Source organism: Molossus molossus, unplaced genomic scaffold, assembly GCF_014108415.1.
Source record: "Molossus molossus isolate mMolMol1 unplaced genomic scaffold, mMolMol1.p scaffold_m16_p_4, whole genome shotgun sequence".
Taxonomy (NCBI): Eukaryota; Metazoa; Chordata; class Mammalia; order Chiroptera; family Molossidae; genus Molossus; species Molossus molossus.
The window spans coordinates 46,426,978-46,454,854 of record NW_023425377.1 but is presented as its reverse complement, the minus strand read 5'-3'; the positions used below and the strand labels follow the sequence as shown (position 1 = coordinate 46,454,854).

The 27,877-nt window shown below is 42.2% G+C and overlaps 1 protein-coding gene and 1 non-coding gene across 8 annotated transcripts in view; both read left to right on the top strand.

Annotated features, from left to right (window-relative positions):
• LOC118616029 (transformation/transcription domain associated protein) overlaps nucleotides 1-27,877 on the top strand; it is a 173,004-nt gene that overhangs the window by 89,289 nt on the left and 55,838 nt on the right. For all 7 annotated transcript variants that reach the window (XM_036241367.1, XM_036241369.1, XM_036241366.1 and 4 more), the window contains 19 exons: nucleotides 1,060-1,326; nucleotides 3,136-3,342; nucleotides 4,218-4,376; nucleotides 4,462-4,596; nucleotides 5,882-5,992; nucleotides 7,669-7,815; nucleotides 9,758-9,971; nucleotides 10,510-10,635; nucleotides 11,656-11,802; nucleotides 12,486-12,688; nucleotides 13,354-13,475; nucleotides 13,751-13,964; nucleotides 17,570-17,749; nucleotides 20,870-21,016; nucleotides 23,046-23,165; nucleotides 23,377-23,664; nucleotides 24,097-24,234; nucleotides 24,911-25,023; nucleotides 25,718-25,853. In XM_036241367.1, coding sequence (XP_036097260.1) covers nucleotides 1,060-1,326; nucleotides 3,136-3,342; nucleotides 4,218-4,376; nucleotides 4,462-4,596; nucleotides 5,882-5,992; nucleotides 7,669-7,815; nucleotides 9,758-9,971; nucleotides 10,510-10,635; nucleotides 11,656-11,802; nucleotides 12,486-12,688; nucleotides 13,354-13,475; nucleotides 13,751-13,964; nucleotides 17,570-17,749; nucleotides 20,870-21,016; nucleotides 23,046-23,165; nucleotides 23,377-23,664; nucleotides 24,097-24,234; nucleotides 24,911-25,023; nucleotides 25,718-25,853 — 3,174 coding nt within the window. The remainder of the gene's footprint in view (nucleotides 1-1,059; nucleotides 1,327-3,135; nucleotides 3,343-4,217; nucleotides 4,377-4,461; nucleotides 4,597-5,881; nucleotides 5,993-7,668; nucleotides 7,816-9,757; nucleotides 9,972-10,509; nucleotides 10,636-11,655; nucleotides 11,803-12,485; nucleotides 12,689-13,353; nucleotides 13,476-13,750; nucleotides 13,965-17,569; nucleotides 17,750-20,869; nucleotides 21,017-23,045; nucleotides 23,166-23,376; nucleotides 23,665-24,096; nucleotides 24,235-24,910; nucleotides 25,024-25,717; nucleotides 25,854-27,877) is intronic.
• Nucleotides 27,163-27,264, top strand: LOC118616607. Its single transcript, XR_004956603.1, has one exon. It is a non-coding gene; the product is annotated as a U6 spliceosomal RNA (small nuclear RNA).

Here is a 27,877-nt window from a genome sequence, read left to right as displayed (position 1 = left end):
ACTCCCACCCTCCCAGAGGAATGAGCCGAGCCCAAGGAATTGTTTTTGGTCTCCATACTGACTTGGCACAAGTGAGGAGTTGGGATTTCGAATCTTGGTTGAAGATAAATGGTGCTGGGCAGGCTAGAGCCCTTGGGAGGGGCCACAGGGGATCCAGGGGAAGGAGGACTTAGGGGCTACAGGGACCCTGATGAAGACAAAGTTGGGATTTTCTGGTAGACAGAACGTAGTTAAAGGTACTTAGCTGAATTGGATGATACAATAAGATTCAATAAAGACATGTAGAATATTTTTCAAAGAGTACATTTTTTTTCTTATATTCATGAAACAAAAATCTGTCAGATAACTTGATTACATAGAAAATCATAACAATTTTTTTAAAAGATTTTTTTCCTCCAGGTAACATTTTCTGATCCAAATATTGAAAAATTAGGACTGGCCCTGGCCGGTTTGGCTCAGCGGTTAGAGCGTTGGTCTGTGGTCCAGAGACCCGGGTTTGGTTCCCGCTAAGGGCCTGTACCTCGGTTGCAGTTTATCCCCAGCCCTGGTTGGGTCGTGTGGGTGGCAGCCACTCGATGTTTCTCTCTCTTCCTCTCTCTCCTTCCCACTTTATCTGAACAAAAAAATGGAAAAATGTCCTCGGGTGAGAATAAAAAAAAAAAATTAGGACTGGATAATTAATAGTTGACTTGGAATAACTATTTCAGCTGCTTGGAAATTAAAAAACTCAGTCCTAAATCACCTTGTATCAAAGAGGAAGTCTGTCCTCCTTTTCCGCATAAGTCTCTTTACCCACTGCATTCTGACTGTGAGCCTGCTCCTCTTTTTTTGCATTGTTGAAATAAATTCAGTGAGTTTCCTATCTGTATCTATTAAAGGAAACTTCATGTGACATTATTGGGTCCTTTATTGTAAAACTTAAGATAGATAGATAGATAGATAGATAGATGTGTGTGTGTGTGTGTGTGTGTGTGTGTGTAAGGTTTAAACTTGCATGACCCTTAGTAGGTAACAGTTCAAAACCAGAAATGAGTTGCTTTCTGCTTGTCTTTCCCACAGGTCTTGGACCCAGAGAAGCAGGCGGACATGCTGGACTCCCTTAGGATTTACCTCCTGCAGTATGCCACCCTACTGGTGGAGCATGCCCCCCACCACATCCATGACAACAACAAGAACCGAAACAGCAAGCTGCGCCGCTTGATGACCTTCGCTTGGCCCTGCCTGCTCTCCAAGGCCTGTGTAGACCCAGCTTGCAAATACAGTGGACACTTACTTCTGGCACACATTATTGCCAAATTTGCAATACATAAGAAAATTGTCCTTCAGGTACTTTGTGAAACTCCCTCATGTCTACTCAACAATTACATGCATTTCCACACATGCACATGCTGCTCCTGTGCCATTGAGACCCCTCCTTTTCTGTTGTCTTTTCCCAGTGTCATTCAGTAATGCTTGTCTCTGTCATCTTGTGCATACTATGAAATCTCCCATGATTATTTATTCTTTTCTTCTTCCCCAGCTGCTGCTCTGCTTGCATTCCTTTGCAGTCTTGCTTTTGAAAGAACAAAATGTTTCCTTTGTCCACCTCATACTCCTCTATCCATTCCATTCTGGCTTCCAATTTTTGTTCTATTGAAATGTTTTGGTCAGGGCCCCAGCCCACTCCTTTGCTATAGACTTTTGAACCTTTATCTTATAATCCCTCTGCCATTCTGATGATCTTTAGCACGTCTTCCTTGAGTTCCTCAGTGGTTTAGGCTTTGATGTCAGAAAGCCCTGGGTTTGAGATGTTTCTTCCACTCAGGAGTTTCATGACCCTGAGTGGGTTGGTTACTGTCTCTGTGTAAGAATTCATTGTAATAATAGACTTGAGTACTCAGTCTGTCTTTCTCATTAAGCATTTGGTAAGCAATTGCTCTTGTTCAATTTTGTGAGGTCATTCTTTGTTTCCCTCTGACCATTACCTCTTGTGAATGTCTGTGGTATTAAACCCCAGCCCCGATCAAGCAGTGGCCTCTCAGACATCACCTCCCACAGGCACTTGAGATACAAATACAGTCTCTGATTGGCACTGCTCTTCCCGCTGGAGACCTAAGGGCCATCTGTGACACCCTCTCGTACTCCCCAGCGTTGAGGTATGGGCAAGTCCTGTTGATTTCCAATACCCTTCCTGTCCCTCCACCCTCTATACCATCAGGTAGTCTTTGTGTTCCCCTGAACTTCACTGCTCACTTTAACTGTTTAAGATTACCTCTGATTGTGGCCCTTTTCACTCCTTTTTTCATAATGTGACTGGAGTGAAATGATTTGTATACCTCGACTGACTTCCCACAAGTTGTGTTAGACATTGATGTCTGCAGGGAGGTAGGTTCCATTTGTCTTGGTATACTCCACTCTAGTCAGGAATGGGCACATAATAGGTGCTTAATCAATATTAGAATGAATGTGTTCATTGATCAAAAGTTAATGAAGGAGAAAGCAACTACATTGTTACCCAATAAAAGAGCCCTGAGGCATTTTGTAAAAGATGTTCTGCAAAAATATGCCTTGGTTCTAGAGGTTTTTTTCTCTTGTTTTTATTTTTTATTAAATTTTTTTCCTCTTTATTGATATTTAGAGAGAGGGGAAGGGAGAGGGAGAGATAGGAACATTGATGAGAGAGAACATCGATTGGCCGCCTCCTGCATGCCCCCCACTAGGGATCAGGCCCACAATCTGGGCAGGTGCCCTGACCGGGAATCGAGCCGGCACCCGAACCAGCAATCTCTTGGTGCATGGGTTGTCGCTTAACCACTGAGCCACACCAACTGGGCTTTACTCTTGTTTTTTTTTTTTATCCTCACCCGAGGATATTTTTCCATTTTTTGTACAGATAGAGTGGGAGGGAGAGAGAGGAAGGGAGAGAGAGAGAGAAACATCGACGTGAAGGGACACATCGAGTGGCTGCCACCCGCACAACCAACCAGGGCCGGGGACAAACTGCAACCGAAGTATGTGCCCTTAGCGGGAACCGAACCCGGGTCTCTCCGGACCGCAGGCCGATGCTCTAACTGCTGAGCCAAACTGGCCAGGGCTTTACTCTTGTTTTTAAAGCCTTTGTTCTCATCTTAGGTAAAAATTTCTCGCCTGTTTCAGGTTTTTCACAGTCTTCTCAAGGCCCATGCAATGGAAGCTCGAGCAATTGTCAGACAAGCGATGGCCATTTTGACTCCAGCAGTGCCAGCCAGAATGGAGGATGGGCACCAGATGCTGACTCACTGGACGAGAAAGATCATTGTGGAGGAGGGGCACACGGTTCCTCAGCTGGTTCATATTTTGCATTTGATAGTGCAGCATTTTAAGGTACATAGAAAGTACTGTAGATTGATGTGGTGTGATGTATTTTTGGGTGTTTGCTTTCACATTTTGCTTAATTTTCAGTTTTTGCAGTAATGGGTTATTCATCTTTTAATAAAGGTATTTCAGGTGTGTGTGTGTGTGTGTGTGTGTCTTTATCAACGTGAAAAATGAAAATTGCTATAGTTGAGAGAGTATGTCAGGTGTATTCTTTCTGTCTAGACTGCATTTTTCTTGTAAGCAAGTACTCAGTTAACAGTGGATACAGAGGAATTGTTACTTTGGGAGGAGTCAATCGTTAACTATAGATTTTGATAGCTTGGCTGAAAAATTTTTCTTGTTGCTGGCATCTCCTTTCTAGCTAAATTGCCCACCTTGTTGGATTTACATAAATCCTACAAAGGTAAATATTGTTAATACATAAATATTTCATGTAGATTTTGGGTAGAGGAGAAAGGAATTAGTGGTATTGAGTTGAAAGCAATTATAGCCTGCCCATTTAGAATTGGGAATTTGTTCTGGGCATGGCTGAACTTTTATGATGGCAAGTGTAAAGTTTGATACAGGTGACTAGACTTGTCTGCCTAAAGAGAATTCAGTGTTTCAACATCTTTAAAAGATGGTACTAAAATGCAGAAATTCATATTGTATTGGGACTCAACCAGGGACAGAGGAAGTGATAAACACACACATACAAGGTAATGAGAATTTCCTCACTAAAGTTATGGTTCAGAATTTTTGAGCCGGAGGTTGGCTTATGTGAGTATTTTGGGGCCGAGGCAGGTTTTGTGTGTGTATATGTGAGCATATGTGTATATGTGCATGTGTGCTGGGGTCACAGTGCAACAGTGTCCCCGGCGTGACAAGCCCCATGCCCACAGGTATACTACCCAGTGCGGCACCACTTGGTACAGCACATGGTCAGTGCCATGCAGAGGTTGGGCTTCACACCCAGCGTTACCATCGAGCAGAGAAGGTTGGCTGTGGACCTGTCAGAAGTTGTCATCAAATGGGAACTCCAGAGGATCAAGGACCAGCAGGTAGAGATGTTGCCCTCCCGTGTCATCCGATTGTATTACATTTCTCCATAGAAATCAGTAAAGTCAGCGTGTGTGTTTTTTTAAGCCGGATTCAGATATGGACCCAAATTCCAGTGGAGAAGGAGTCAACTCTGTCTCATCTTCCATTAAAAGAGGCCTGTCAGTGGATTCCGCCCAGGAAGTGAAACGCTTTAGGACGGCCACCGGAGCAATCAGTGCAGTAAGATCATGTGCACACCCTGTGTACTTAACTTTTACAGGCTCTGCTTTCTTGTGGGAGTTTGTTCACTTACTCAGCAAATTTTCAGTGTGTGCTAAGTGCCCAGGATGGTGCTAGAGAGACACACCTTGGAAAGGCTGTGCTTAACAGAGAGAAACCCAATGACATGCTACTGACTCGAGGTGTTTCCCAAATTACCAGTCACATTACTTTGTGCCACTTAATACCATTAGATTGCTGACAATAATAGTTAATCACTTGCAGAAAGGCTTCAAGAGAAACTCTTTGGGATAAGAAAATTGATTGAGAACCTATGGTGTGTTCAGTTTTGAAACAGTTAGTGTGTCCTATTTTGTTTGGAGAGGAGCTGACTATCAAAAGAGCCCTGTGGGTGCTCACTCTCCCTCCCACCTCGCTCTGTTCCTCCAGTGTATGTGGCTCCTGCATTCACCCTGTGCTCAAATTAGGTACCTGGAACCATCTGCAATCTGTCCATTTCCTCTTCACACACTGGTCAAGAGCAAGTCCTGGCAGCCTAGCCATGACCACTCACCCACTTCTCTCAATTCTGTTCCCACCATTGTGGTATACAAGCAGGTGCACTCATTGCTTCTCCCTGGGATTACTGAAACTGCCTCCCATTTCCTCTCACACCTTCCACCTTTACACTTTTCACAAAGCAGAGTACCAACTAAACGTCCTTTTCAAAATTTAAGCCAGGGGAAGCTGGGTGAGGGGTACATGGGACCTCTGTACTGTCTTTGTAACTTCTTGTGACTATTATAGTCATTTCAAGTAAAAACTTAATAAATGAAGACAGACTATCTTTTCCCTCAGCAGTCCTTCCCCTTGACTCTGGCCTCCAATGCCTGCATGACCTGGCCCTTCTGATGGCCTTCAAGCCCCTGCACATGCTCACCTGCTCCAGCTGCTCCAGCCACACAGGCCTTTCCTCTACTGTGCCAGTTCTGTGCGCACTCAGGATTTGTGCACCGGCTCCATTACCTCTCACCGGCTGAGTCCTCTCTTCTTGTGGCTGCCTTTTTCTCAGTCGGAGATGTACCTTGATGTCATCCTTTCACTTCCTAGACCACACTCCCTTCCAGTCTTGAGCACGTGACCCATTACTTTCTTTGTGGCTAATTTGTTTATAAGTTGTTTTGTGAACACCATGCTTACCTCTTGTGTCCCCAGTGCCCAGAATGGCATTCCCTGTTAGCAAGCTGCACGCGTCTGTGCCATACACTGGAATGCATTGTTGAGAAGGCTCTTCCTGTCTTTGTAGGTGTTTGGGAGGAGCCAGTCACTGCCTGGAGCAGACTCCCTTCTTGCCAAGCCCATTGATAAACAGCACACAGACACCGTGGTAAACTTCCTCATCCGAGTGGCTTGTCAGGTGCGGGTTCTGAATGTCTTATGTTAAGGATTCTTCAGAACAAAGACTACTTGGGTCATATAGAATGTGATCTGTGACAGTTTAGTCAAAAAAACAACAAAACAAGGTCTGATGGGTAGTTCTGTCATTTTCATACCAGATTTCATTGATTTAATGACATGCTAATAATTCTGAAATTGGCATCATCTTAGAATTCATAATTCTTAAGAAATGTTTTTTTCTTCCAGTGGTGATAATATAACGATATATCTAATAATTAATGGAATTGTGGTATTGGTGAAACATGGTAGTTGAGTGATCTTGGGCAAGTTATTTAACTTCCAAGATACATAGCTTATAAAGGTATTGGGATGGTCCAACACACCATTTAGTAATTTAAATGTTTTTACACTCTGGCTGGGTACCTCCGTTTATTAGAGTGACGTCCCTATACACCATGGTTTTGGGTTCAATCTCCGGTCAGGCACATACAAGAAGCAACCAATGAATGAATAAATAAGTGGAACAACAAATCGATGTTTCTCTCTCTCTCTCTCTGTCTCTCTCCGGTTGTTCCTTTTCTTGTCTAAAATTAGTAAATTGAAAATAAGTAAATGTAAGCATTTATTTATTCTTTATATCAATATTGGTTTTCATGGAGTCACAGGGACTCTATTTCTGAAACTTCATTTTTATGTTTCAAAAAACATTGTAAATGAAAATTTCCTGTTTTTTAAAAATTTGGTGATCTTAAATTTTTATAATTATTAAATAAAATAGTGTCTTGCATTACTATTGAAGCTTTCTAAGAACTGAAAAGAACCTACTACTAAACCAGTGATTTCCAACCTTTTTCAGCTCATGTCACACATAAAGTACTGAAATTCTGTGGCACACCAAAAAAGATATTTTTTGCCAATCAAAAAAATAGGTATAATTTTGATTCATTGTCACTGGATGGGTATTGTGTTGGCTGTTGTCATTTTTATTAAAAAAACAAAAACATTTTTTTCTTTATTGATTTTAGAGAGAGAAGTGAGAGGGAGAGAGAGAAAGAGAGAGAGAGAGAAACATTAATGAGAGAGAACATTGATTGGCTGCCTCCTGCATGCCCCCCCCCCCGGGGGGGGGGGATTTGGCCCACAACCTGGGCATGTGCCCTGACTGGTAATCGAACTGGCGACTTCTTGGTGCATGGGTCAGCGCTCAGCCACGGAGCCACAGCAGCTGAGCTGTTGTCATTTTTAAAATTGATAATCTAAGGGAAAAGAGGTCAGTGCTCCTGACTAAATAGTCAAGTACTTCATGTTCTAAAAATTCTTATGTCATATGAATTGAAAATCACTTTACTAAACTATTCATCCACTACTTTCTTGCCTGCTGCAGTGTGCTAGGCACAGCTTAGGAGGTCCAGAAGGGAGGAACATGGATCCTGCTCTCAGGGAGTCTCTTGACACTAATCAGTCAATCACACAAATGATTGCAAATCACCATAGACCCAATGTAAGGGAAAGGGAGGGTCCTGTTGGGGAGGGTCCCTTGGGCAGAGAAGGCTGAGTTGAGTCAGGTGGTAGAAGAGGTGGCCAGAGGTTGAGAGCTGGGATGCAAGGGTGTGGGGCATGGGCAAGAAGCAGTGTCACAAGAATGACTAAACATGTATGCAGTGAAATGTGGGCTTGAACTGAATGAATTTCCAGGTTAATGACAATACTAACACTGCTGGATCTCCTGGGGAGGTGCTTTCTCGCCGGTGTGTGACCCTCCTGAAAACTGCCTTGCGACCGGACATGTGGTCCAAGTCTGAGCTCAAATTGCAGTGGTTCGACAAGCTGCTGATGAGTGTGGTAGGTGTGGGGGTCTGTTGCCATTACCTGGGCTTGGGGCTAGGCCACCAAAATCTGAATCTTCATTCCTTTTGCCACTTTTGTCCCCTTCCACTTTGTCTTCTGGCCGCTGTTAACCTTTAAAATAACCAGTTACTTTACCAACAAAATGGAAAAGACGTAAGAATGGCAAGCTATAGCGAAATCCATAGGGCAAGTCCAGCAAACAAAGGAAAGGAATGTTACTTTTTAGAGAGAAAGAAGGAAGTGAAAGGGGTCATTTTGAACAAAAATCTATTGGAGGGACGGAGGAAATCTAGAGTTCAGGGTGGTGATTGGCTAAGTTGCTGGGCAAGGAAAGAACTCTTGCAGCTAGAGTAATAAGGTAGTATGCTGTTAACTTTTCCTGTTGTGCCCTGTAATTGACAATTCTTCCTGTTAGGTTCTGTAATTGACCACTTGCTGTTGAGGGTCTGTAATTGTTGGAGGGGTAGTGTCTAGAGTGCCTGAGGGCTCCCCCTTCCAGCCTTTTTAAATGAGGTTTTATTTCATTTTCATACTGCACATTCCTGAAAATGGTTTTTAAAACCTTACCTCTCACCAGCACCAACTGTAGTTACTTTTGACTTTGCCTTTCGTAGTCTCATTTTTTAAATTGATGTACTGGCTGGCTTGAAATATACATTTTTAGTTGATTTATGCAGTAGTCGTTAAAATAAACTTGAAATCTTAAAGCAGATGGACACAGAATTTGTTATTGAGCACTGTATTGTCAGGTAATAAAATAGCCCCTAATGCTGATAATTGCTTGGGTTTTTGTTTGTTTTGTTTTTATAAAAACCTTGATCCCATAATTTTTTTTGGGTTGCTAACCTATTGTAAGCATGTTATTTTGCACTGCAAAGACTAACATTGTTGCTTAGTTTTTTTGAAAAGTTACAAAGGTAACCTGTGCTATGAAAACAGTAGAATCATAGGCCCCTAAGTCTGTAGCTAGTGCTTTGATTTCAGCCTGATGTATAACTTCTGGATTGTCTGCAGATTTCTTTCATTTTTTTTCCCTCTTTGGAAGGTCAGATTTCTTTCCTATCACATACAATCACAGTTTAATCAAGCCTAGCCATAAGTGGATAGCTTCTACTAGTGAATAGGCTAACATTTTCATAACACAGTGTACTGTGCTCACAGTTACTTTCCACCTTTCCCCAGAGTCAGTGAGATTTTACCTTACAACTCAGAGTGTACACGTTTATGTATGAACCACAGAAACAAAAGTTTCATGAAGCACTACTTATCTTTACCGCAAACCATGGACTCTATTTTCTATTTCATTATTTTTTGCTGATTTTGATTCTGGCATCATGTATTAGATTAATTTCATGATACAGAGTTTCAAAGATACTTCCTTTTGGAAGAATATTTGCATTATAACAGAAAGGTGGAAGGAGACAAGGAAAATGCGTTGCAGTAATTGCCTTTTTAGATCAGATTTTAGTGATTTTCAAAATTTCAGTATTTTTCTTGAGCTTAAAAAAAGCTTGCCTAGCCCTGGCCGGTTTGGCTTAGCGGTTAGAGCGTCGGCCTGTGGTCCGTAGAGACCCAGGTTCGGTTCCCGCTAAGGGCACGTACTTCGGTTGCAGTTTGTCCCCGGCCCTGGTTGGTCGTGTGGTGGCAGCCACTTGATGTGTCCCTTTCACGTCGATGTTTCTCTCTCTCTATCTCTTCCTCTCTCTCCCTCCCACTCTATCTGTACAAAAAAATGGAAAAATGTCCTTGAGTGAGGATAAAAAATAAAATAAAATAAAAAACAGCTTGCCTAAAGCAAATTCATTAAAGGAAACAAAATTCGTGGTTTTTTTTACTTCATTTCTAAAACTAAGTAGCACACAAGTTTTAAATTTGGTTGACTATAATTCACTATACTGTAGTATTTCATCTGTGTGACCTGTGTTCTCCATTCCAGGAGCAGCCTAATCAAGTTAACTATGGAAATATTTGCACAGGATTGGAAGTGCTAAGTTTCTTGCTAACTGTTCTCCAGTCTCCAGCCATCCTCAATAGCTTTAAACCCTTGCAGCGTGGAATTGCCGCCTGTATGACATGTGGAAACACCAAAGTCTTACGAGCAGTCCATAGCCTTCTCTCTCGCCTGATGAGTATTTTTCCAACAGAGCCAAGTATGTGACCTTTCCCATTAATACTTTCTTTCTGAGTGGATGGGTGGGCACAAAGCTTGTTATTGAAGACTGTTCATCCTCCAGTTACTATATGGAACATTTGATTATCTCCCTTTTCTTGGTATTTTCAAACTTTAAAAAAAAAAATTGATGTAAGAACTTAACAGCATTTATTGCATTCTATTTTTTTGTCTGGCTTTGGAAATGCAGTTCTTTATCAGCTTATCATTACTGTTTCCTTAAGGTATTAAAAGGAAGTTAGATGAAAGTCTTTTGTCAGATGTTGAACAGTTAAGATAAATACTGTAAATGTATTTAGAGTGAGTTCAAGTGAGATAAAACGTTGTCAATTAGCTTCGTAAAGTAGGAGCCTTTCCCAGAGCTGAGCACCAAAGGGAGAGAAGTGGTTGTGTCAGTTGCCACAGATCCCAAAACAACTAAAGCTCAGCCCCTCAGTATGAGGGAAGTTATTGTCCCAGGGCCTAATCAGACCTGAGAACCCAAACCACAGAGCCCAGGTTCTTTTTACTGTTCTCAGGCACTTCCAGTGTGGCCTCCAAGTATGAAGAACTGGAATGCCTCTATGCGGCTGTTGGGAAGGTCATCTATGAAGGTCTTACCAACTATGAGAAGGCTACCAACGCGAATCCCTCCCAGCTCTTTGGTGAGTGTGTGCCTGACTTAGTTTTCCAAGTAGTGGTTCAATTTGGCGTTATTCTATTTCTATAGTCCCTGGAAGGGCTTTCCTTAGAAGGGAAAGGCTCAGGCTGTTGAGGCGGTTGTTGAGGGTGTCTGTGTGTGATCTGATGCATATAAGGCCATGGTTCCCTGTCGTCTTTGAGGTGAACAATCCCCAGCCCACCCAACACTAGCACTTCCCTGTTTCTTCCACCTCTTCCTCAGATGCAGATTTGGTTGCAAGGGGAATTGCCCCATGTTAAGATACTCCTGACCCCATCTTACACCGAGCACAGAGATGCTGCTAAAGCAGTAACAAACTTGTAGAGTCACTGCCTGTCACGACATGTTCATCTTTTAGCCATTCACAAGCCAAGAATTCCTCCTCAGGGCAGCTGTGTAACTTGGGCCTCCAGTTACCCAGAAGTCAAATGTATAAATACTCAGTCCGTATTTTGCTAAACTCTCATCTGTGACTAGGATTAGACTTTGGGTTAGCAACTCTGAAAATTTTTTTTTCTCCTTTATTATATATTTATTGTCTAAAACTTTGAACACACACACACACACACACAACTTTGAAAACACAAATGAAGGAAAGCTAAATAAAAATTACCTGTCAGTCTCTCTACTCATTCAACATTTTGGAATGCATGTCTTTTTTATATACACATGTATAGAAATATACAGAAAGCCCTTGTTACGCAAACTCTTGTGTCTACATTTGTAAACTGCATACATTATTTTTTTAATATTTTTTCTTTATTGATTTTAGAGAGAGAGGAAGGGAGAGGGAGAGAGAGATAGAAACATTGATGAGAGAGAACATTGGTTGGCTGCCTGCTGCATGCTCCCCACTGGGGTTTGCGCCTACAACCCGGGCTTATGCCTTGACCAGGCAAGTCCGTGGGATGACGCTTAATCCACTGAGCCACACCGGCTGGGCCTAGTTACTCAATTATTAAAAATTTGTCTAAAAAAATTACTGCAAATTTCTATCTTTTAGGGACTCTTATGATCCTCAAGTCTGCCTGCAGCAACAACCCAAGCTACATAGACAGGCTTATCTCGGTGTTTATGCGCTCCCTGCAGAAGATGGTCCGAGAGCACCTCAATCCACAGGCAGCCTCTGGTAGCACAGAAGCAACCTCAGGTGACAAACTTGACTTGATACCCAATTTTTTCCTCAGACTAAGCAGAGCCAACTTTGTGACTGAATTCTGAAGTGAACACTAATGCCTGTTGTTCATTTGCAATTATCAATTGCTCCTCACAGAGTTTTCAAGTGGTTCATTTAAAACCAGAATGAGACTCCTTTTTGAAATGAATTGCTTTTGAAATTTGTGAACGTGAGAGTGAAGAAATTTTTGAATGATTGGTCTTTTATGTGGAACATGCACCACTAAATGAGTTATCTAACAATTTTGCTTTGAAACAGATTTCTTAGAGTTGTGAGTCTGACAAAGAATTACGTTTCAGGTTCCAGGCCTGAGGAGTGGACTCCAGGAATCTGGGTGATATAAACATATATGGGGGACTGTGGTTGGTACAGCTACTCAGTGTACCTTGGAACACAAGTTCCATGGATATGACTTCAGGATTTGGTTGTACCCCAAGAGTTGCCTGCACTGGTTCTAACAGCTTCATCGTCTCTTCCCCGTGGGAAGCCTCTTACACGGCTACCCTTGCAAGGTGTTGTAATAGCAAGAAAGGGATGAGGCTGGAGAAAATATTTTGGGAAAAGGGGGCAGAATCAACATGCCATGTAGTGCAAAGTGGTTGCCTATTGACGTATGCTTGTAGAAATTGTTGAACTGTGTTCTTTCTCCACCCAAGCCGGAACTAGTGAGCTGGTGATGCTGAGTCTGGAGCTGGTGAAAACACGCCTGGCTGTGATGAGCATGGAGATGAGGAAGAACTTTATTCAGGCCATCCTGACTTCCCTTATTGAAAAATCACCAGATGCCAAAATCCTCCGGGCTGTGGTTAAAATTGTGGAAGAATGGGTTAAAAATAATTCCCCAATGGCAGCCAATCAGGTGAGCTGGGAAGAGTTGCTGCAAGTTGGCCAGGTGACTTTTGCATATAAAAGACAATTCAGGCCTGGCTTTCTCAGCTCTTCTTTTGCAAGTTCTTGAACAAGCAAAACTTTTTGTCTCCTGTATTTACATTATAGTATCTTTTTTTTTTTTTCAATTAATTTTTGTTTCAGATGTTTCTCCTTTTCCCCACCAGAACAGTATCTTTTTTTTAAAGATGGGTTTTTCTCACTTTGCTTAACAGATTTTAAATAGAAACTTGAGATAATTTGTTACACATCTTAATGTGGTTTTGTTAAAATGTTAGGTGAACCTTACTTGTTAGTCTTTTGTGGTGGTGAAGGTAAGCCAAGAAAAAAATAATGAGGGACTATTATTTAATATAATAAATTTCTGATTTGTTTTATAATTTAATTGTTTTCTCTCTAAAGTAAGCTGTATTTCCTGGGAAAATTATATTGGCATCCATCTTGATCTTAAACATCCAAAGATAACCAGGGCCATCTTTGGTTTTTGTTTGTTTATTTGTTTAGAAGTTACCATCTTATTTTACTTGACATAATTGTAGGAACTTAAAAGATAGTAGAGCAGATGGCTGAAGTACTTTTGGACATGTCTTCTCTCAGATAGAAGTAATTGACCTTTTGTTTTAAAAATTCAAACAGACACCTACACTCCGGGAGAAATCCATTTTGCTTGTGAAAATGATGACCTACATAGAGAAACGTTTTCCAGAAGACCTTGAATTAAATGCACAGTTCTTAGACCTTGTTAACTATGTCTACAGGTGATTACAACAATTATCAAATATTTCATGTATCAATTCATAGTGTGTTTTCTGAATTTATATACTCATTTAAATTCTAAATTATGTAATGTATTTTGGCATCATTATTCAATGTTTTGCACAAATGCTGCACAAGCCTATGGTGATTTGTAACATACTCTTGGTTTTTATAAAAACATTTTGGGAAGTTGGTACCCACTTGTTTGCTTGTGGCTTGCAGGGCGTTCATCTTTGGGTATAGCTCTTTCATCTCAGTGTTATTCCTTCAATTACAGGGACGAGACACTCTCTGGCAGTGAGCTGACTGCGAAACTCGAGCCTGCCTTTCTCTCTGGGCTGCGTTGTGCCCAGCCACTTATCAGGGCAAAGTTTTTTGAGGTTTTTGACAACTCTATGAAACGTCGGGTTTACGAGCGTCTGCTTTACGTGACCTGTTCCCAGAACTGGGAAGCCATGGGGAACCACTTTTGGATTAAGCAGTGCATTGAGGTAGGATGAGCTCAGCTCACCCTCTGCGGCTGGGGCACCAAAGCCAGGATGTGTTCACATACACCAGGGTGAATAGAAATCTCTACCATTCAACCACTTTTTATCTGTAGTAGGAAGAAGGAAACACTTAAAGCCAAGATTTTATCTAAAGCATTTTTGGGGTGACTTTAAGTGTTTTAATTAGAAAGTTGAGCCCTGACTGTTTTGGCTCAGCAGTTGGAGCGTCGGCCTGTAGACCAGAGAGTTCCGGGTTTGGTTCCCACTAGGGGCATGTACCGAAAAAAAAAAGGAAAGGAGGAAGGGAGGAAGGGAGGAAGGGAGGAAGGGAGGAGGGAGGGAGGGAGGGAGGGAGGGAGGGAGGAAGGAAGGAAGGAAGGAAGGAAGGAAGGAAGGAAGATGAATAATATTCCTTAATTTGTAACTAAAGGTTCATTTTCCCTCAAATACAAAAATTGTAAATTCTGTTTATGCGCTCTAGAAAATTGAATGTGCTATAACAGCCTGCTTTCATAATTCTTAATGCAGGAAGGTGGGGCATCTAGGCCAGACCATGAGCTCTGATCCCTCTGTAGGGAGTCAGGGTGCTGGGGATAAAGGCCACTGTAAAACAGGCAAACCATTTCAGTGGATGGTAAACTATATGTTTTTGGGTGTGTGTGTGTGTGTGTGTGTGTGTGTGTGTGTGTAGTTTTTAGATTTTGAAATGGATTTTTAGATAGAGAGGAAGGCTGAGGGAGATAGCAACATCAATCAGCTGCCTCCTGCACACCCCCTACCAGGGATCGAGCCCACAACCCAGGCATGGGCCCTCATGGGGAATCAACTGACAACCTTCCTGTGCACGGGATGATGGCCAACCAACTGAGTCACACCGGCCTTGTCTTGGATATTTCTAATGGAATTATAGTGAGGCTTCTTGTTACTGTTTTTTATTTATTTTTTAACATTTTTTATTTCATTTATTTTTTAACATTTTTTATTTCTTTTAGAGAGAGAGGAAGTGGGGGGGTGGAGAGAGACATTAGCCTATTGGTCCACTTATTTATGCATTCATTAGTTGATTTTTGTGTGTACTGTGACTGGGAATTGAACCCGCAACCTTGGTGTATCAAGGCAAAGCTCTAACCAACTAAACTACCTGGCCAGGGCCCCTTGTTCATTTAATTGGCTGTCCTTTGTTCTTTGTCTTGTTAATCACCAGTTTACTGAATGAAGCAACTTAGGTTTCCTATATAGCAACTGCTATGAAGCAGGTAATTCTAGATTCTCACCTAGAATTAATGAAATTAGAAGGTTACCAAATTACTTTTTTAAATTAGAAGGTTGTAAAATTCTCTTTGCAGGAAAAGGAGGGAATTGTGGCCCTGGGATTTAATGAGAGCTTGTTAACTGACATATTTCAGTATATGTTGAATTTTGTGTTTAATTCTTAGTGCTGAGTACAGCATATATTTGGAGTTTTGCTAATGGCCACATACTAGGCAAAGTTTTCCAATATATTCATCATTCATTCAGGAGACCTATCGAATGTTATTATTAGGTGCCAGACCCTGGTCAGGTCCTACAGATACAAATATAGAAAACATTGTGCCCTGGCCAGTTTGGCTCAGCGGTTGGAGCGTTGGCCTGCAGTCCAGAGAGACCTGGTTTCAGTTCCCGCTATGGGCATGTACCTCGGTTGCAGTTTGTCCTTGGCCCTGGTTGGGTCGTGCGGATGGCAGCCACTTGATGTGTCCCTTTCACGTCGATGTTTCTCACTCTATCTGAACGAAAAATGTCCTCAGGTGAGGTTAAAAAAAAAGAAAAGAAAACATTGCCTGTGGCAGGTACCCAGGAATCAATAGAGGACAAGGCAGGCTGTAGGGTAAAAGCCAGGAACCTCCATTTCTTCCTTTCTCCATCTTGTGTATTTAGCCCATCATCAGGTGTTTCCAGTTTAGTTGCTTCTCTCTGCCACCATCATCACTCACAACAATGATAAGAACAATGTTCTTAGTGTTCACCCTCCTTCTATCCTAAGCACCACAGTTTATTTATTGTTACAGAATTGTTACAATTCTGTAACTGTTGTATCACTCCTTGCAATTCACTTGGCACAAAATCCAGCCTCCAGAATATGGTCTTGCTGGCTCCTGAGTGACCAGACCCTTGCTACTGTCTCCGGTCCTATGCTGTTCTTCTCTCCTTCACTCATTAGTCTCCAGCTTTGTTGGCCTTTTGTGTTCTCCAACATGCCACATTTTATTGTTGCTGTTAATCCTCACTGGAGGATATTTTTCCATTAAATTTATATAGAGTGGAAGGGGGTGGGGAGAGGGAGAAAAACATTGATGTGAGAGAGATGTATTGATTGGTTGCCTCTTGCACAACCCCAACTGGGGCCAGGGATCAAACCTGCAACCTAGATACATGCCTTTGACGGGGAATCAAACCCTCGACCCTTCGGTCCAAGGGCTGATGCTCTAACCTCTGAACCAAACTGGCCAGGGCATACATGCCACATTTTTGACACCCAAGCTGAAGTGGGCACTCTCTTTGCTGTCAGTCATTCTGCTATTCCTTAGCTGTTGTGTCTCTTTATGTGTTGATGTTGGTTTTGTTCTTTCCTCTGACACTTCAGCTTCATGAGGGTAAGGGGATACCATCTCTGTGAAGTTGACAAATGAATCTCTGGGGCCTCACACAGCACCTTGTAGGTGCTCAGTAAATATTTGCCAAAATGGTGCAAGAGTGGGTTGACTAGGGGGCATCATGAGCAAAGGCTGGGTGGTGAAGTATACTGGGGTGTGAGGAATAATCACAGAAGGGTTACATGCAGGTGGGGAGTATTACCTTATGGAAGATCTTGTGAGCTATTCTATAAAGGGCTTGCACTGTTCCATGAGAGTGGTAAGGGTCTGGTCCCTGTGGAAGCCATTGTAGGGTTGGCTGTGTGGAGGAAGATGGATTTTGAGAAGAGTATGTCAAGATGAGTTAGGGAGTTATGTCCTGGCAGTAGGTGACAGCTGTTTAGATATTTAGGAGGTCAAATTGGCAGGACTTGGTGATATGCATGAGTGATGAAGGAGAAGAAAAAATTAGGTGGCTGAAGCAAAGGAACCTGTCCTATGTCTTGGGGGGATGTCTCTGAGAGTGCAGGAGAGGACGTTCATCTAGTAGGGGAGGAAGATGCTAAGCTGAGCTTTTTCTTAGACACAGATTCAGATTCCGGAGTGAGGGACTTGTAGAGAGGTTCTGACTTTTAGTCTAAGAGTGCAGAACAGAGTTGTGGGCTCAGGAGCCATCAGAATGTGCATGTCTGTCAAGATGACTAGATAGTAACTGTGGTTACACATGCCCCAAATGCTAGGTGTGTGTGCTAGGTATTTTCCCATTGATTTTTGTAGATAGAGGGGAAGGGAGTAAGGAAGGGAGAGAGAGAGAGAAACATCGATGTGAGAGAGACACATTGATTGGTTGCCTCATCTGGGCCTGGGGATCGAACCTGCTAACATGCCCTTGACCGGGAATCAAACCTGAGACCCTTTGGTCTGAGGACCAACGCTTTAACCACTGAGCCAAACCAGCCAGAGCTAACTTCTTACTTTTGTCTACAAACCGTCTAGCTTCTTTTGGCCGTGTGTGAGAAGAGCACTCCCATTGGTACCAGCTGCCAAGGAGCTATGCTCCCGTCCATCACCAATGTTATCAACCTGGCCGACAGCCATGATCGAGCAGCCTTTGCCATGGTCACACATGTCAAGCAGGAGCCTCGGGAGCGAGAGAACAGCGAGTCCAAAGAGGAGGTAATATCTGGATTGCGTGGTGCCTCCTTCTCACAGAATTCCTGTTTCTCCAATTTTATATTACTGTTAGATTTCTTTAGGGTAAGAGCAATGTATTAATCTATCTCTACTTAAAGGCTTTGAATGTGGTACCTACATTCAGTTAGATATTTTTAACAGAGATATAATGACATACAGCATTATATTGCTTTCAGATGTACAACATAGTGATTTGATATTTGTATATATTGTAAAGTTGATCACTATAAGTCCAGTTAATATCTGTCACCACACATAGTTACAGAATTTTTTTTTTCTTGTGATGAGACCTTTTAAGAGCTATTCTTTTAGAGATTTTAAAACATACAATACAATGTTATTAACTATAGTCACCATGCTGTACATTACATCCCCAGGACTTACTGGAAATTTGTACCTTTTACCCCCTTTACCCATTTTACTACCCCCATCCCCCACCTCTGGCAACCACCAGTCTGCTCTCTGACTTATTTCACTTAGCGTCATGCCCTTGGGACATTTATGTTTTTAAAAACAGTAAGATTTCATTCTTTTTTATGGCTGAACAATAATTCTGTGTGGTGTGTGTGTGTGCACGCGCGCACGCATGTATGTGTGTACACATTTTATCTATTGATCCATTCATGGACACTTAAGTTGTTTTTATTCATTAAAATTTTTTTTAAATTGATTTTAGAGAGAGAGAAAAAAGGGGGAGAGAGAGGGAGAAACATTGATGTGAGAGAGAAACATTGATCAGCAGCTAGCTGCCTCCCACATGTGCCCTGACTAATACTGAACCCACCATCTTTTGGTGTGTGGAAGATGCTCCAACTAATGGAGCCACACCAGTTAGGGCTATTGCCTTAGCATTGGTGGCATTCAGTACTCCACAAGGGAGTGGCTGACTCCACTCCAGGCATAGATCTTTTTTTTTTTTTTTTTTTTCAGAGAGTAAAAAGGTGGGGGGATGGGGGGAGAGAGAGAGAAAGACAGACATTGATGTGACACACACATCAATTGGTTATCTCCCACATGCACCCCAACTAGGCCCGAGAATTGGACTTGGAACCCAGGTACATGCCCTTGATCGTGAATCAAACCCTTGACCCATTGGTGTGTGGGCTGATGCTCTAATTACTGAGCCACACTGGCCAGGGTCAGGTATAGATCTTTAAACTGTGTTTCTGCCCGGCCCATGTGACTCAGTTGGTTGAGCGTCATCCCATGCACTGGGAAGTCACTGGTTCGATTCATGCCTGGGTTGTGGGCTGGGTCCCCAGTGTGGGGCATGCAGGAGGCAGCTGATCGATATTTCTCTCTCTCTTCCTCTCTCTAAAATCAATAAATACATATTTAAAAACAGCCCTGGCCAGTTTGGCTCAGTGGTTAGAGCGTCAGCCTGCGGTCCAGAGAGACCCAGGTTCGGTTCCTGCTAAGGGCGCGTACCTTGGTTGCAGTTTGTCCCCGGCCCTGGTTGGTTGTGTGGGTGGCAGCCACTCGATGTGTCCCTTTCACATCGATGTTTCTCTCTCTTTCTTCCTCTCTCTCCCTCCCACTCTATCTGAACAACAACAACAACAAAAAATAAAAATAAACTGTGTTCCTTTAGGTTGTTGCTCTTGGAAGCTGTCTCTCTGGAATGTTGTGTTTTAGATGACAGGCACCCAGTATTGAGGAGGAGGCACCCTCTTTGTTTTAAAAGGGATAGTTTGTTTCCTCCCCCGTATATGAGATACCTACTCATTTTATTAACAAATAGGAGTTTAACATTTTCTTCACTACATTGCTAAACAGCAGATCATTTTGGTGATCGATCTTCTTTTCTTTCTGTAACCCTTCTCTGTGTTGTAAGTAGCCAACTTGCAAGTGATTCTTCTGCATTTTCAAGGGCATATACCAAACTGTTGGTAACTTGACTTTGAGGCTAATTCGATGAATTTTGGCTGTGACTTCCCAGAAGCTTCAGACAGAAATGAAGTTTATTTCTTTTTGGGAATGAGTTGTATGAAACACTGTGCCTACTAGGTTCTGTGCAGTGTCCCTGGCACGATTCTTAATCTGAATGAGCAAGTAATCAATGCAGTGGTATTGCCTTTTGAGGAATGATAGCCTGTATGTAATTCCTAATCATGTATTTAAAAAATATTTTTTAATTTATTGATTTTAGAGAAGGGAGAGAGAGAGAGAGGTGGATTTGTTGTTTCACTTATTGATGTGTTCATTGGTTGATTCTTTTATGTGCCCCGACCGGGGATCGCACCTGCAACATTGGCCTATTGGGATGACATTCTAATCGACTGAGCAACATGGCCAAAGCACCTAATAGTCTTTATTATTATTATTATTGTTTTTTTTTTTTTTAATCCTCACCTGAGGACATTTTTTTTGTTTTTGTTTTGTTCAGTTAGAGTGAGAGGGAGAGAGAGACAGAGAGAGAAACATCGACATGAAAGAGACACATCGAGTGGCTGCCACCCGCACGACCCAACCGGGGCCGAGGACAAACTGCAACCAAGGTACATGCCCTTAGCGGGAACTGAACCCGGGTCTCTCTGGACCACAGGCTGACGCTCTAACCGCTGAATCAAACCGGCCAGGGCTATTATTATTATTTTTAAGTCCTCACTTGAGGATATTTTTTTGTTTATCTTTAGATAGCGTGGGGGTGGAGGGGAGAGAGAATGATCCATGTGAGAGAGACACATCGATTGGTTGCCTCCTGCACAACTTCGACCAGGGCCAGGGACTGAACCACAACTGAGGTACGTGCCCATGACCTGAATTGAATCCATGACTCTTTGGTCCATGGGCCAGTGCTGTAACTGCTGAGCCAAACCGGCCAGGGCTAATCTTTATTATTTTTATTGTTAGTACTTTATTTTGCTTTTTATAATCTAAATTTGAAAGCAAAATGGTGTCATCTAAAAATAAAAAAGAGGAGATAGGTCTGGGTCTAGTTAATCTGTGGAGAATTCAAGATTATTTTAATAATTATAAACTTCTAGAAATCAAAATTTTATTTGCCAAAAATGTAACAAGAAGGTTATAAGAGTATTATTTGTTGGATGTTAATTATTGACTTTTTGGTTTTGCTCATTTGTTTTTGTTTTTGTTTTTTAGGATGTAGAGATAGATATTGAACTAGCTCCTGGAGATCAGACCAGCACACCCAAAACCAAGGAACTTTCTGAAAAGGACATTGGAAACCAGTTGCATATGTTAACCAATAGACATGACAAATTTCTTGATACTCTCCGTGAAGTGAAGGTGTGTGTGCAGGGTTGGAGGGATAGTTGTATGGTTTTTTCTCCTTAATACTTTAAGTCCTAAATCAGGATTATTCCACAGCATTTTAAAGTTTTCCTCTACAGCCCTGACTGGTTTGGCTCAGCGGTTAGAGCAACGGCCCATGGACTGGAGAGTCCCAGATTTGGTTCCTGCTAAGGGCACGTACCTTGGTTGCAGTTTGTCCCTGGTCCTGGCTAGGTTCTTGTGGGTGGCAGCCACTCGATGTGTCTCTCTCACATTGATGTTTCTCTCTCTCTTCCTGTTCTATCCTTTTTTTTTTTCCCATTTTTTTGTTCAGATAGAATTGGAGGGAGAGCGAGGAAGAGAGAGAGAGAAATAAACATTGATGTGAAAGGGGCACATCGAGTGGTTGCTACCCGCACAACCCAACCAGGGCCAAGGACAAACTGCAATCAAGATACATGCCCCGAACCCGGGTCTCTCCAGACCGCAGGCCGATGCTCTAACTGCTGAGCCAAACCAGCCAGGGCCCTCCTGTTGTATCGTGAAGATAAATGCAAAAATGTCCTCCAGTGAGGATTAAAAAAAAGAGGGCCCTGTAATAAATAAATAAATATTTACAAAATAAATAAATAAAAGAATAAAGTTTTCTGTACATGTTTACTTTTCTTTCCTTTCTCAATGGAAACCACTATAGTTCTGTGAGACTCTAAAGTGGATGTTTTATGTAAAGGTTCAAGAAAAGAATTCCATTGTCTTATAGATGAGTAAATAAGAAAAAGAGCTTAATTCCCCATTACTGTCCCTTGAAAGGAATGGTCAAATTGTTACTAGATATATATATAATGAGACATTGCTGGATTATTTTTCTTTCTTCCTTTCTCTTTTTCTTAATCCTCACCCAAGGTTATATATTTTTTTCATTTATCTTCAGGTACAGTGGGAGGGGAAGAGAGAGAGGTTGAGAGAAAGAGAGAAACATCAATGTGAGAGACAAATCGACTGGTTACCTCCCACACAATGCTGACCAAGGCTGGGCACCGAACCACAACCGAGATACATGCCCTTGACCGGAATCAAACCCTAGACTCTTGAGTCTGTGGGGTGACGCTCTAACTGCTGAGCCAAACCAGCCAGGGCTGCTGGATTATTTTTCAAATGCAATAAAAAAAGAGAAAATGAGAATATGTGGTGAATCAAGTCCATTTTGGGAGCAGGAACTTCCAAATACATCTATTTTGAGATCTGTCCAGATCTACCCAGATCTTTGGCCTCCATAAACTCTCAGGTTAATTATAGATATGATCGTTTTTCAGGTAATGACTCCAAGAATAACTTTTGGTTCCATATACCAAGTTACTTTTGAGGAGTATTACAAAAAGAGAGGGATGATTCTGTTCATATTGGGACCTAGGTGGGCCCCATGGGCTTCAGTAGGCTGGAAACCTGGCTGTTTATCAGAAATGTTGGCAGCTAATTCAGATTTTCAAAAACAAAGCTGTGGACGAAATCAACCCATCTGTGGATTTGATAGCTCTTTGGGCCCTCAAATCCTTTTGTAGAGTGTTCCATTCCATTGCACTCACTTTTCCTTCTCTGTCTGCTGTCAGTTGCAGAGACTCTGAACTTTCACAGTCCTTGATTTGTTCTTCAGAATTATACCTATTGGCAAATAACTTACCTCATTTGCATGTGCTTTTGTTTTTCTCCCTTTATATTTTCAGTGGCTTTTGCTTAATGGCACCTCTCATATGTACTTTCAGCATCAGCATGTTTGGAAATGCCCTTAAAGTTAAAAAAAAGAAGCATGTTACTGATGTACCCCTTACCCATATCTGCACTTGGCTGCTAAGCCCCACATGGGTTGGTCTCTGGTGCTCGGAATCTGTTTTCACACTGACATGACACTTGCTCAGGCCTTTGTAATTTGAAAGTGGAGGGGTAGCTTGTCAAGTGTGGGCCTGTAGCGCCTCCTGAGCATGATGTGTGGCAGGGTGTTTAGCACCAGCCCTTGCCCAGCTTACACTAATCTCTTCTCTTTCTGTAGACTGGAGCACTGCTCAGTGCCTTTGTGCAGCTGTGCCACATTTCCACAACACTGGCAGAAAAGACCTGGGTCCAGCTCTTTCCCAGACTGTGGAAAATTCTGTCTGACAGACAACAGCATGTGAGTATATTTTTTAAATTCTGTTTTGGAAAATGTAGTGTTAGCTTTCCATAAGTATTTATGACAAAATAATCTTGATTAAGTTTCAAAGGATGAGGAAACTACTATTATCTAAGAGTGAATTATTAAAGATATTTGCAGATGCTGTATGAGAGGGTAAAGATGTCGATTTTTGAAGGAAGACCTGAATTAATGTGATCTTTGGTTTCAGGCTCTAGCTGGTGAGATCAGCCCATTCCTGTGCAGTGGCAGTCACCAGGTGCAGCGGGATTGTCAGCCCAGCGCACTGAACTGCTTCGTGGAAGCCATGTCCCAGTGTGTCCCTCCGATCCCCATCAGACCCTGCGTTCTGAAGTACTTGGGGAAAACTCACAACCTCTGGTTCCGCTCCACATTAATGCTGGAACACCAGGCTTTTGAAAAAGGTCTGAGTCTGCAGATTAAGCCGAAGCAAACAACAGAATTTTATGAGCAGGAGAGCATCACTCCACCTCAGCAGGTGAGGCTCCCCCTCATTTGTTAATTACATCTTCCTTGCCATTGACTTCATGGTCTCAGTAAACATCTCCCAAGTTATTTTATTTTCTGTTAATCCTCACTGGAGGATATTTTTCCATTGACGTTTTTTAGATAGAGTGGAAGGGAGGGAAAAAGAGACAGAAAGAGAGAAACATCGATGTGAGAGAGACACATTGATTGGCTGCCTCCTGCGTGACCCAGACCTGGGCCCGGGATCAAACCTGCAACCCAGGTACGTGCTCTTGACCAGGAATCGAACCCATGACTCTTTGGTCAGTAGGGCGACGCTTCACCACTGAGCCAAACTGGCCAGGGCCTCCCTAGTGATTTTAAATTGTAGCAAAGTGAAGTTACTTTATTTTTTAAAAAGTATTTGTCATTAGCACTCAGAAACCATAATCTGTGTTTTCAGGAGATACTGGATTCCCTCGCAGAACTTTATTCTTTGTTACAAGAGGAAGATATGTGGGCTGGTTTATGGCAGAAGCGTTGCAAGTATTCTGAGACAGCAACTGCTATTGCTTATGAGCAGCATGGATTCTTTGAACAGGTAGCCACTGTCGAATGAAATGGCTGGGCTGCATGGTTATAGAACATATAATGTGATACTTTAATGTCCTCAAGTCAGTTCATGTTTACATAAGAAGTTTGGTGTCTTATTTGAAGCATCTGTCCTATACATGAAGGTCCTTTGAAGATTTAGTTTAAGAGGAACATACATGACATGAATATTTTAAATGCTCAGTCCTAAATCCTTTCCTAGTAGAAGCTAATGTGGATGGTTTTTATCTGCACTCATTGGTCCTATTGGAAATGGAAGGTAGATGGCATTTTGTGTTTAAATTTTAATCTTTGTGCTTGTCTTTTCAATGTAGCGTGGGTGGGCCAAGGTCGCAGTATGGTTCTCAGCCCTGTTTGGGACACTGTGCCACAGAAACTCTGGAAGCATAGGTATGGGCTGTGGCCTCTGCTCTTCTCGCTGAAGGACGGAGTGGTTCATACTGGGGCCAGGCAGCCTCCCACTCCTCCATTCTGTGGGGAGTGGTGCACCCTCGGTTTTCCTCCCTCTTTTTCTGCTCTGTAAATAAGGGATTCCAGGGGCAAGTGATTGTAGAGAAGAATGTGAGGGACTCCTGGGTTTATGATCCAACCTGCCCTAAATCATTGAGTAATAGCTGCAGATAGTTACTTAAACAATAGTTTGAAAGCATTATTAACTCTTTTAGGCACAAGAGTCCTATGAAAAGGCAATGGATAAAGCCAAAAAAGAACATGAGAGGAGTAATGCATCCCCTGCTATTTTCCCAGAATACCAGCTTTGGGAGGACCACTGGATTCGGTAAGCCAGACAGGGATGTGTTCTTGTCAGTTAAGAGTCATTTAAGGGCCCTGGCCGGTGTGGCTCAGTTGGTTGGGCATCATCCCATGCACCAAAAGGTTGCTGGTTCAATTCCCAGTTGGGGCACATTGCCCAGGTTTCGGGCTTGATCCCCAGTGGGGGCGTGCAGGAGGCAGCCGATTGATGTTCTCCTCTGACATTGATGTTTCTCTCTCCCTCTCCCTTCTCTCTGTAGAAGACCAATTTAAAAAAAAAAAAAAAGCAAATTAAGGGAACCTATGACAAATCTGAAATGTTCTCATAATGAGTGTTTTTTTTTAAAAGGGAACTTTGCTACTTTCTTCATGGCTCCATAGAGAAAAGAACAAGCAAAAATCTACAAACAGTTTTAAAGACTTGAGTTGTTAAAAATGTCTTTGGAAAACCAATGATTTCTGCCGCTTCACTGCTCTGGTGCTTTGAGCTTTCTGCTGTGTAGTGGGCGATTCTTGGTGTTCCAGGAAGCAGTTCTTCCCAGAGGGCCAATGGACCTTGCAATAGACCAAGCATGGCATCTCACAGAAGCCCACTCTTCTGGGGGTGGGGGGTGGATAAAGTTTTTCTCTTGTAGAATGCAAATGAGTGACCGTCCCTCATGCTTTTTGAATCTGTTGGTTTGTTGATAACTGAATTTACCAAGTCCCTGGTCTTCTAGATGCTCTAAGGAATTGAACCAGTGGGAAGCCTTGACAGAATATGGCCAGTCCAAAGGTCATATAAACCCTTACCTTGTCCTGGAGTGTGCTTGGCGGGTGTCTAACTGGACTGCCATGAAGGAGGCGTTGGTGCAGGTGAGACCTCCCTGCTGACTTATCCACTCTCATGTTATGTTCTCACAGTGATGTGGGTTCCTTTTGCCAAAGCGGTGACTCTCTGGAGATTTCACTTCACTTGGAACAGTGGTTCTCAACCTGTGGGTCGTGACCCCTTTGGGGGTTGAACGACCCTTTCACAGGGGTTACCTGTGACCATCAGAAAACACATATTTCCGATGGTCTTAGGAACCGAGACACCACTTCTCTATCCATCTCTGGGCGGGTCCACCCACCTGCAGATACTCCCACACACAACATGAGGAACAGTATTAAAGGGTCGCGGCATTAGGAAGGTTGAGAACCACTGCCTTAGAACAACCTGGGAATTTTGGCAGATTAAAATTGCTCTCAGGAAGCAAGAATGAATTTTGGTCATCTCTAACACCTTTCTTGAATTTGAATTAAATTATAAATGAAGTGTTCGTGTCAGTCATTCAATTACAGTAGTAAGTATCAGGTGTGGAGACCTTGGTTTACTGGTGGATTTGATTGTGGAAGCACTGCTAGAAGTGAGTACAGCAAAAGTGATTCATACAACCCCAGGGCTTGGCAGATGAGTTGCTGTCAGTAAAAGTTGGTGAATGAACTGGTATTACATGCAAAGTACGTTTTGTATTATGGAAGTGATTGTGGGATAGTGTAAGTGAAGTTGATTCATTAACTTGGTTGAACTCCACATTTAAAAAAATTCAACTCTCTCCTGCTGGGAAGCTTCTGTTGGGCATCATAAGCTATTGGGTAGTGCAGCTTGTGTGTATCATCTGACCCCACAACATGTTGTTATTACTGCCTTATTACTGTCTTAGTGTGCAGCCATTCTCGTTGTTGTTTATATTTTCCTGCTTCTGTGCCCGTCCGTCATATGCTTTGTCAACCCCTGTCCTGCCAGTTTTTGGTGTTGCCGTGTGGTGTTCATGTTAATGGGGCTTAGGGGAAAGGAAGGCAGTCATCTTGCTCTCGCCTACCCCTTTACTCACTGTGGGTTTTCTTAACATTCACGCCAGTGCTTTTCTTTTATTAATGTGGAAGCTGCAAAAGCACATTGAGATCATAGGCCCCTTTCATTGAAATGATGAACCTAAAATTTTAAACATTGTGGCTACAGCACTTATTTCATTACTGATGTTCTTTTAACAAAATATAAAAGATGGAAGAATTTAAATAGTCACAAACTATTAACCACAGAGTAGTTATAGAGCCCAAGTCTTGACTTTCAGGTTGGGATCTGGGAAATTGCTCATTTGATGCAGGGAGTTTGTGTTACTCTGAGAAATAACCAATCACTGTGCTCACTTCTGCAGCACATAGACTGAAATTGGAACAGTACAGAGAAGCGTGGCCCCTGTGCAAGGATGACACGCAAATTCATGAAGCATTTCACATTTTTGGATTAACCAAAGAACTTAAAATGTGTATGTGCATTACCCATGGACACAGACTATAGGACAGCGAAGGCCTGGGACAGAAGGGAACCAGGAGGAGGGGGCAAAAGGAGAAGAAAGGAGGGACATCTGTAATACTCTTCAACAATAAAGATTTTTTAAAAAAGAAATAACCAATCACATAAAGATGAAAATAAAAAACAACAACATATTTTGCTGGCAGAATAAATGCATTTACAGTTGATTATTTATAGCTTATTCTAACTTTTTAAAATCACCTTTCCAGGGTTTCACTTAGCTGGATATATGCACTATCATATTGTCGATAGGTCTGACAAATGAAATTTTTTTTAGCAAAGCCTTGATTATTTTCCCAAAATTGTAAGGCATTTACTGATTAGAAAGAAGTTCAAAGCATACAAACATTCTGAGTAATATTTAGTAAATTAATTTCCAGTGGTCTTTATAGTACTAAATTATTTACTTATTTGCCAGTATTTATTTATTTATTTATTTATTTATTTATTTATTTATTATCCTCACCCGAGGACATTTTTTTTTGTTCAGGTAGAGTGGGAGGGAGGGAGGGGGGGGGAGAGAGAGAGAGAGAGAGAGAGA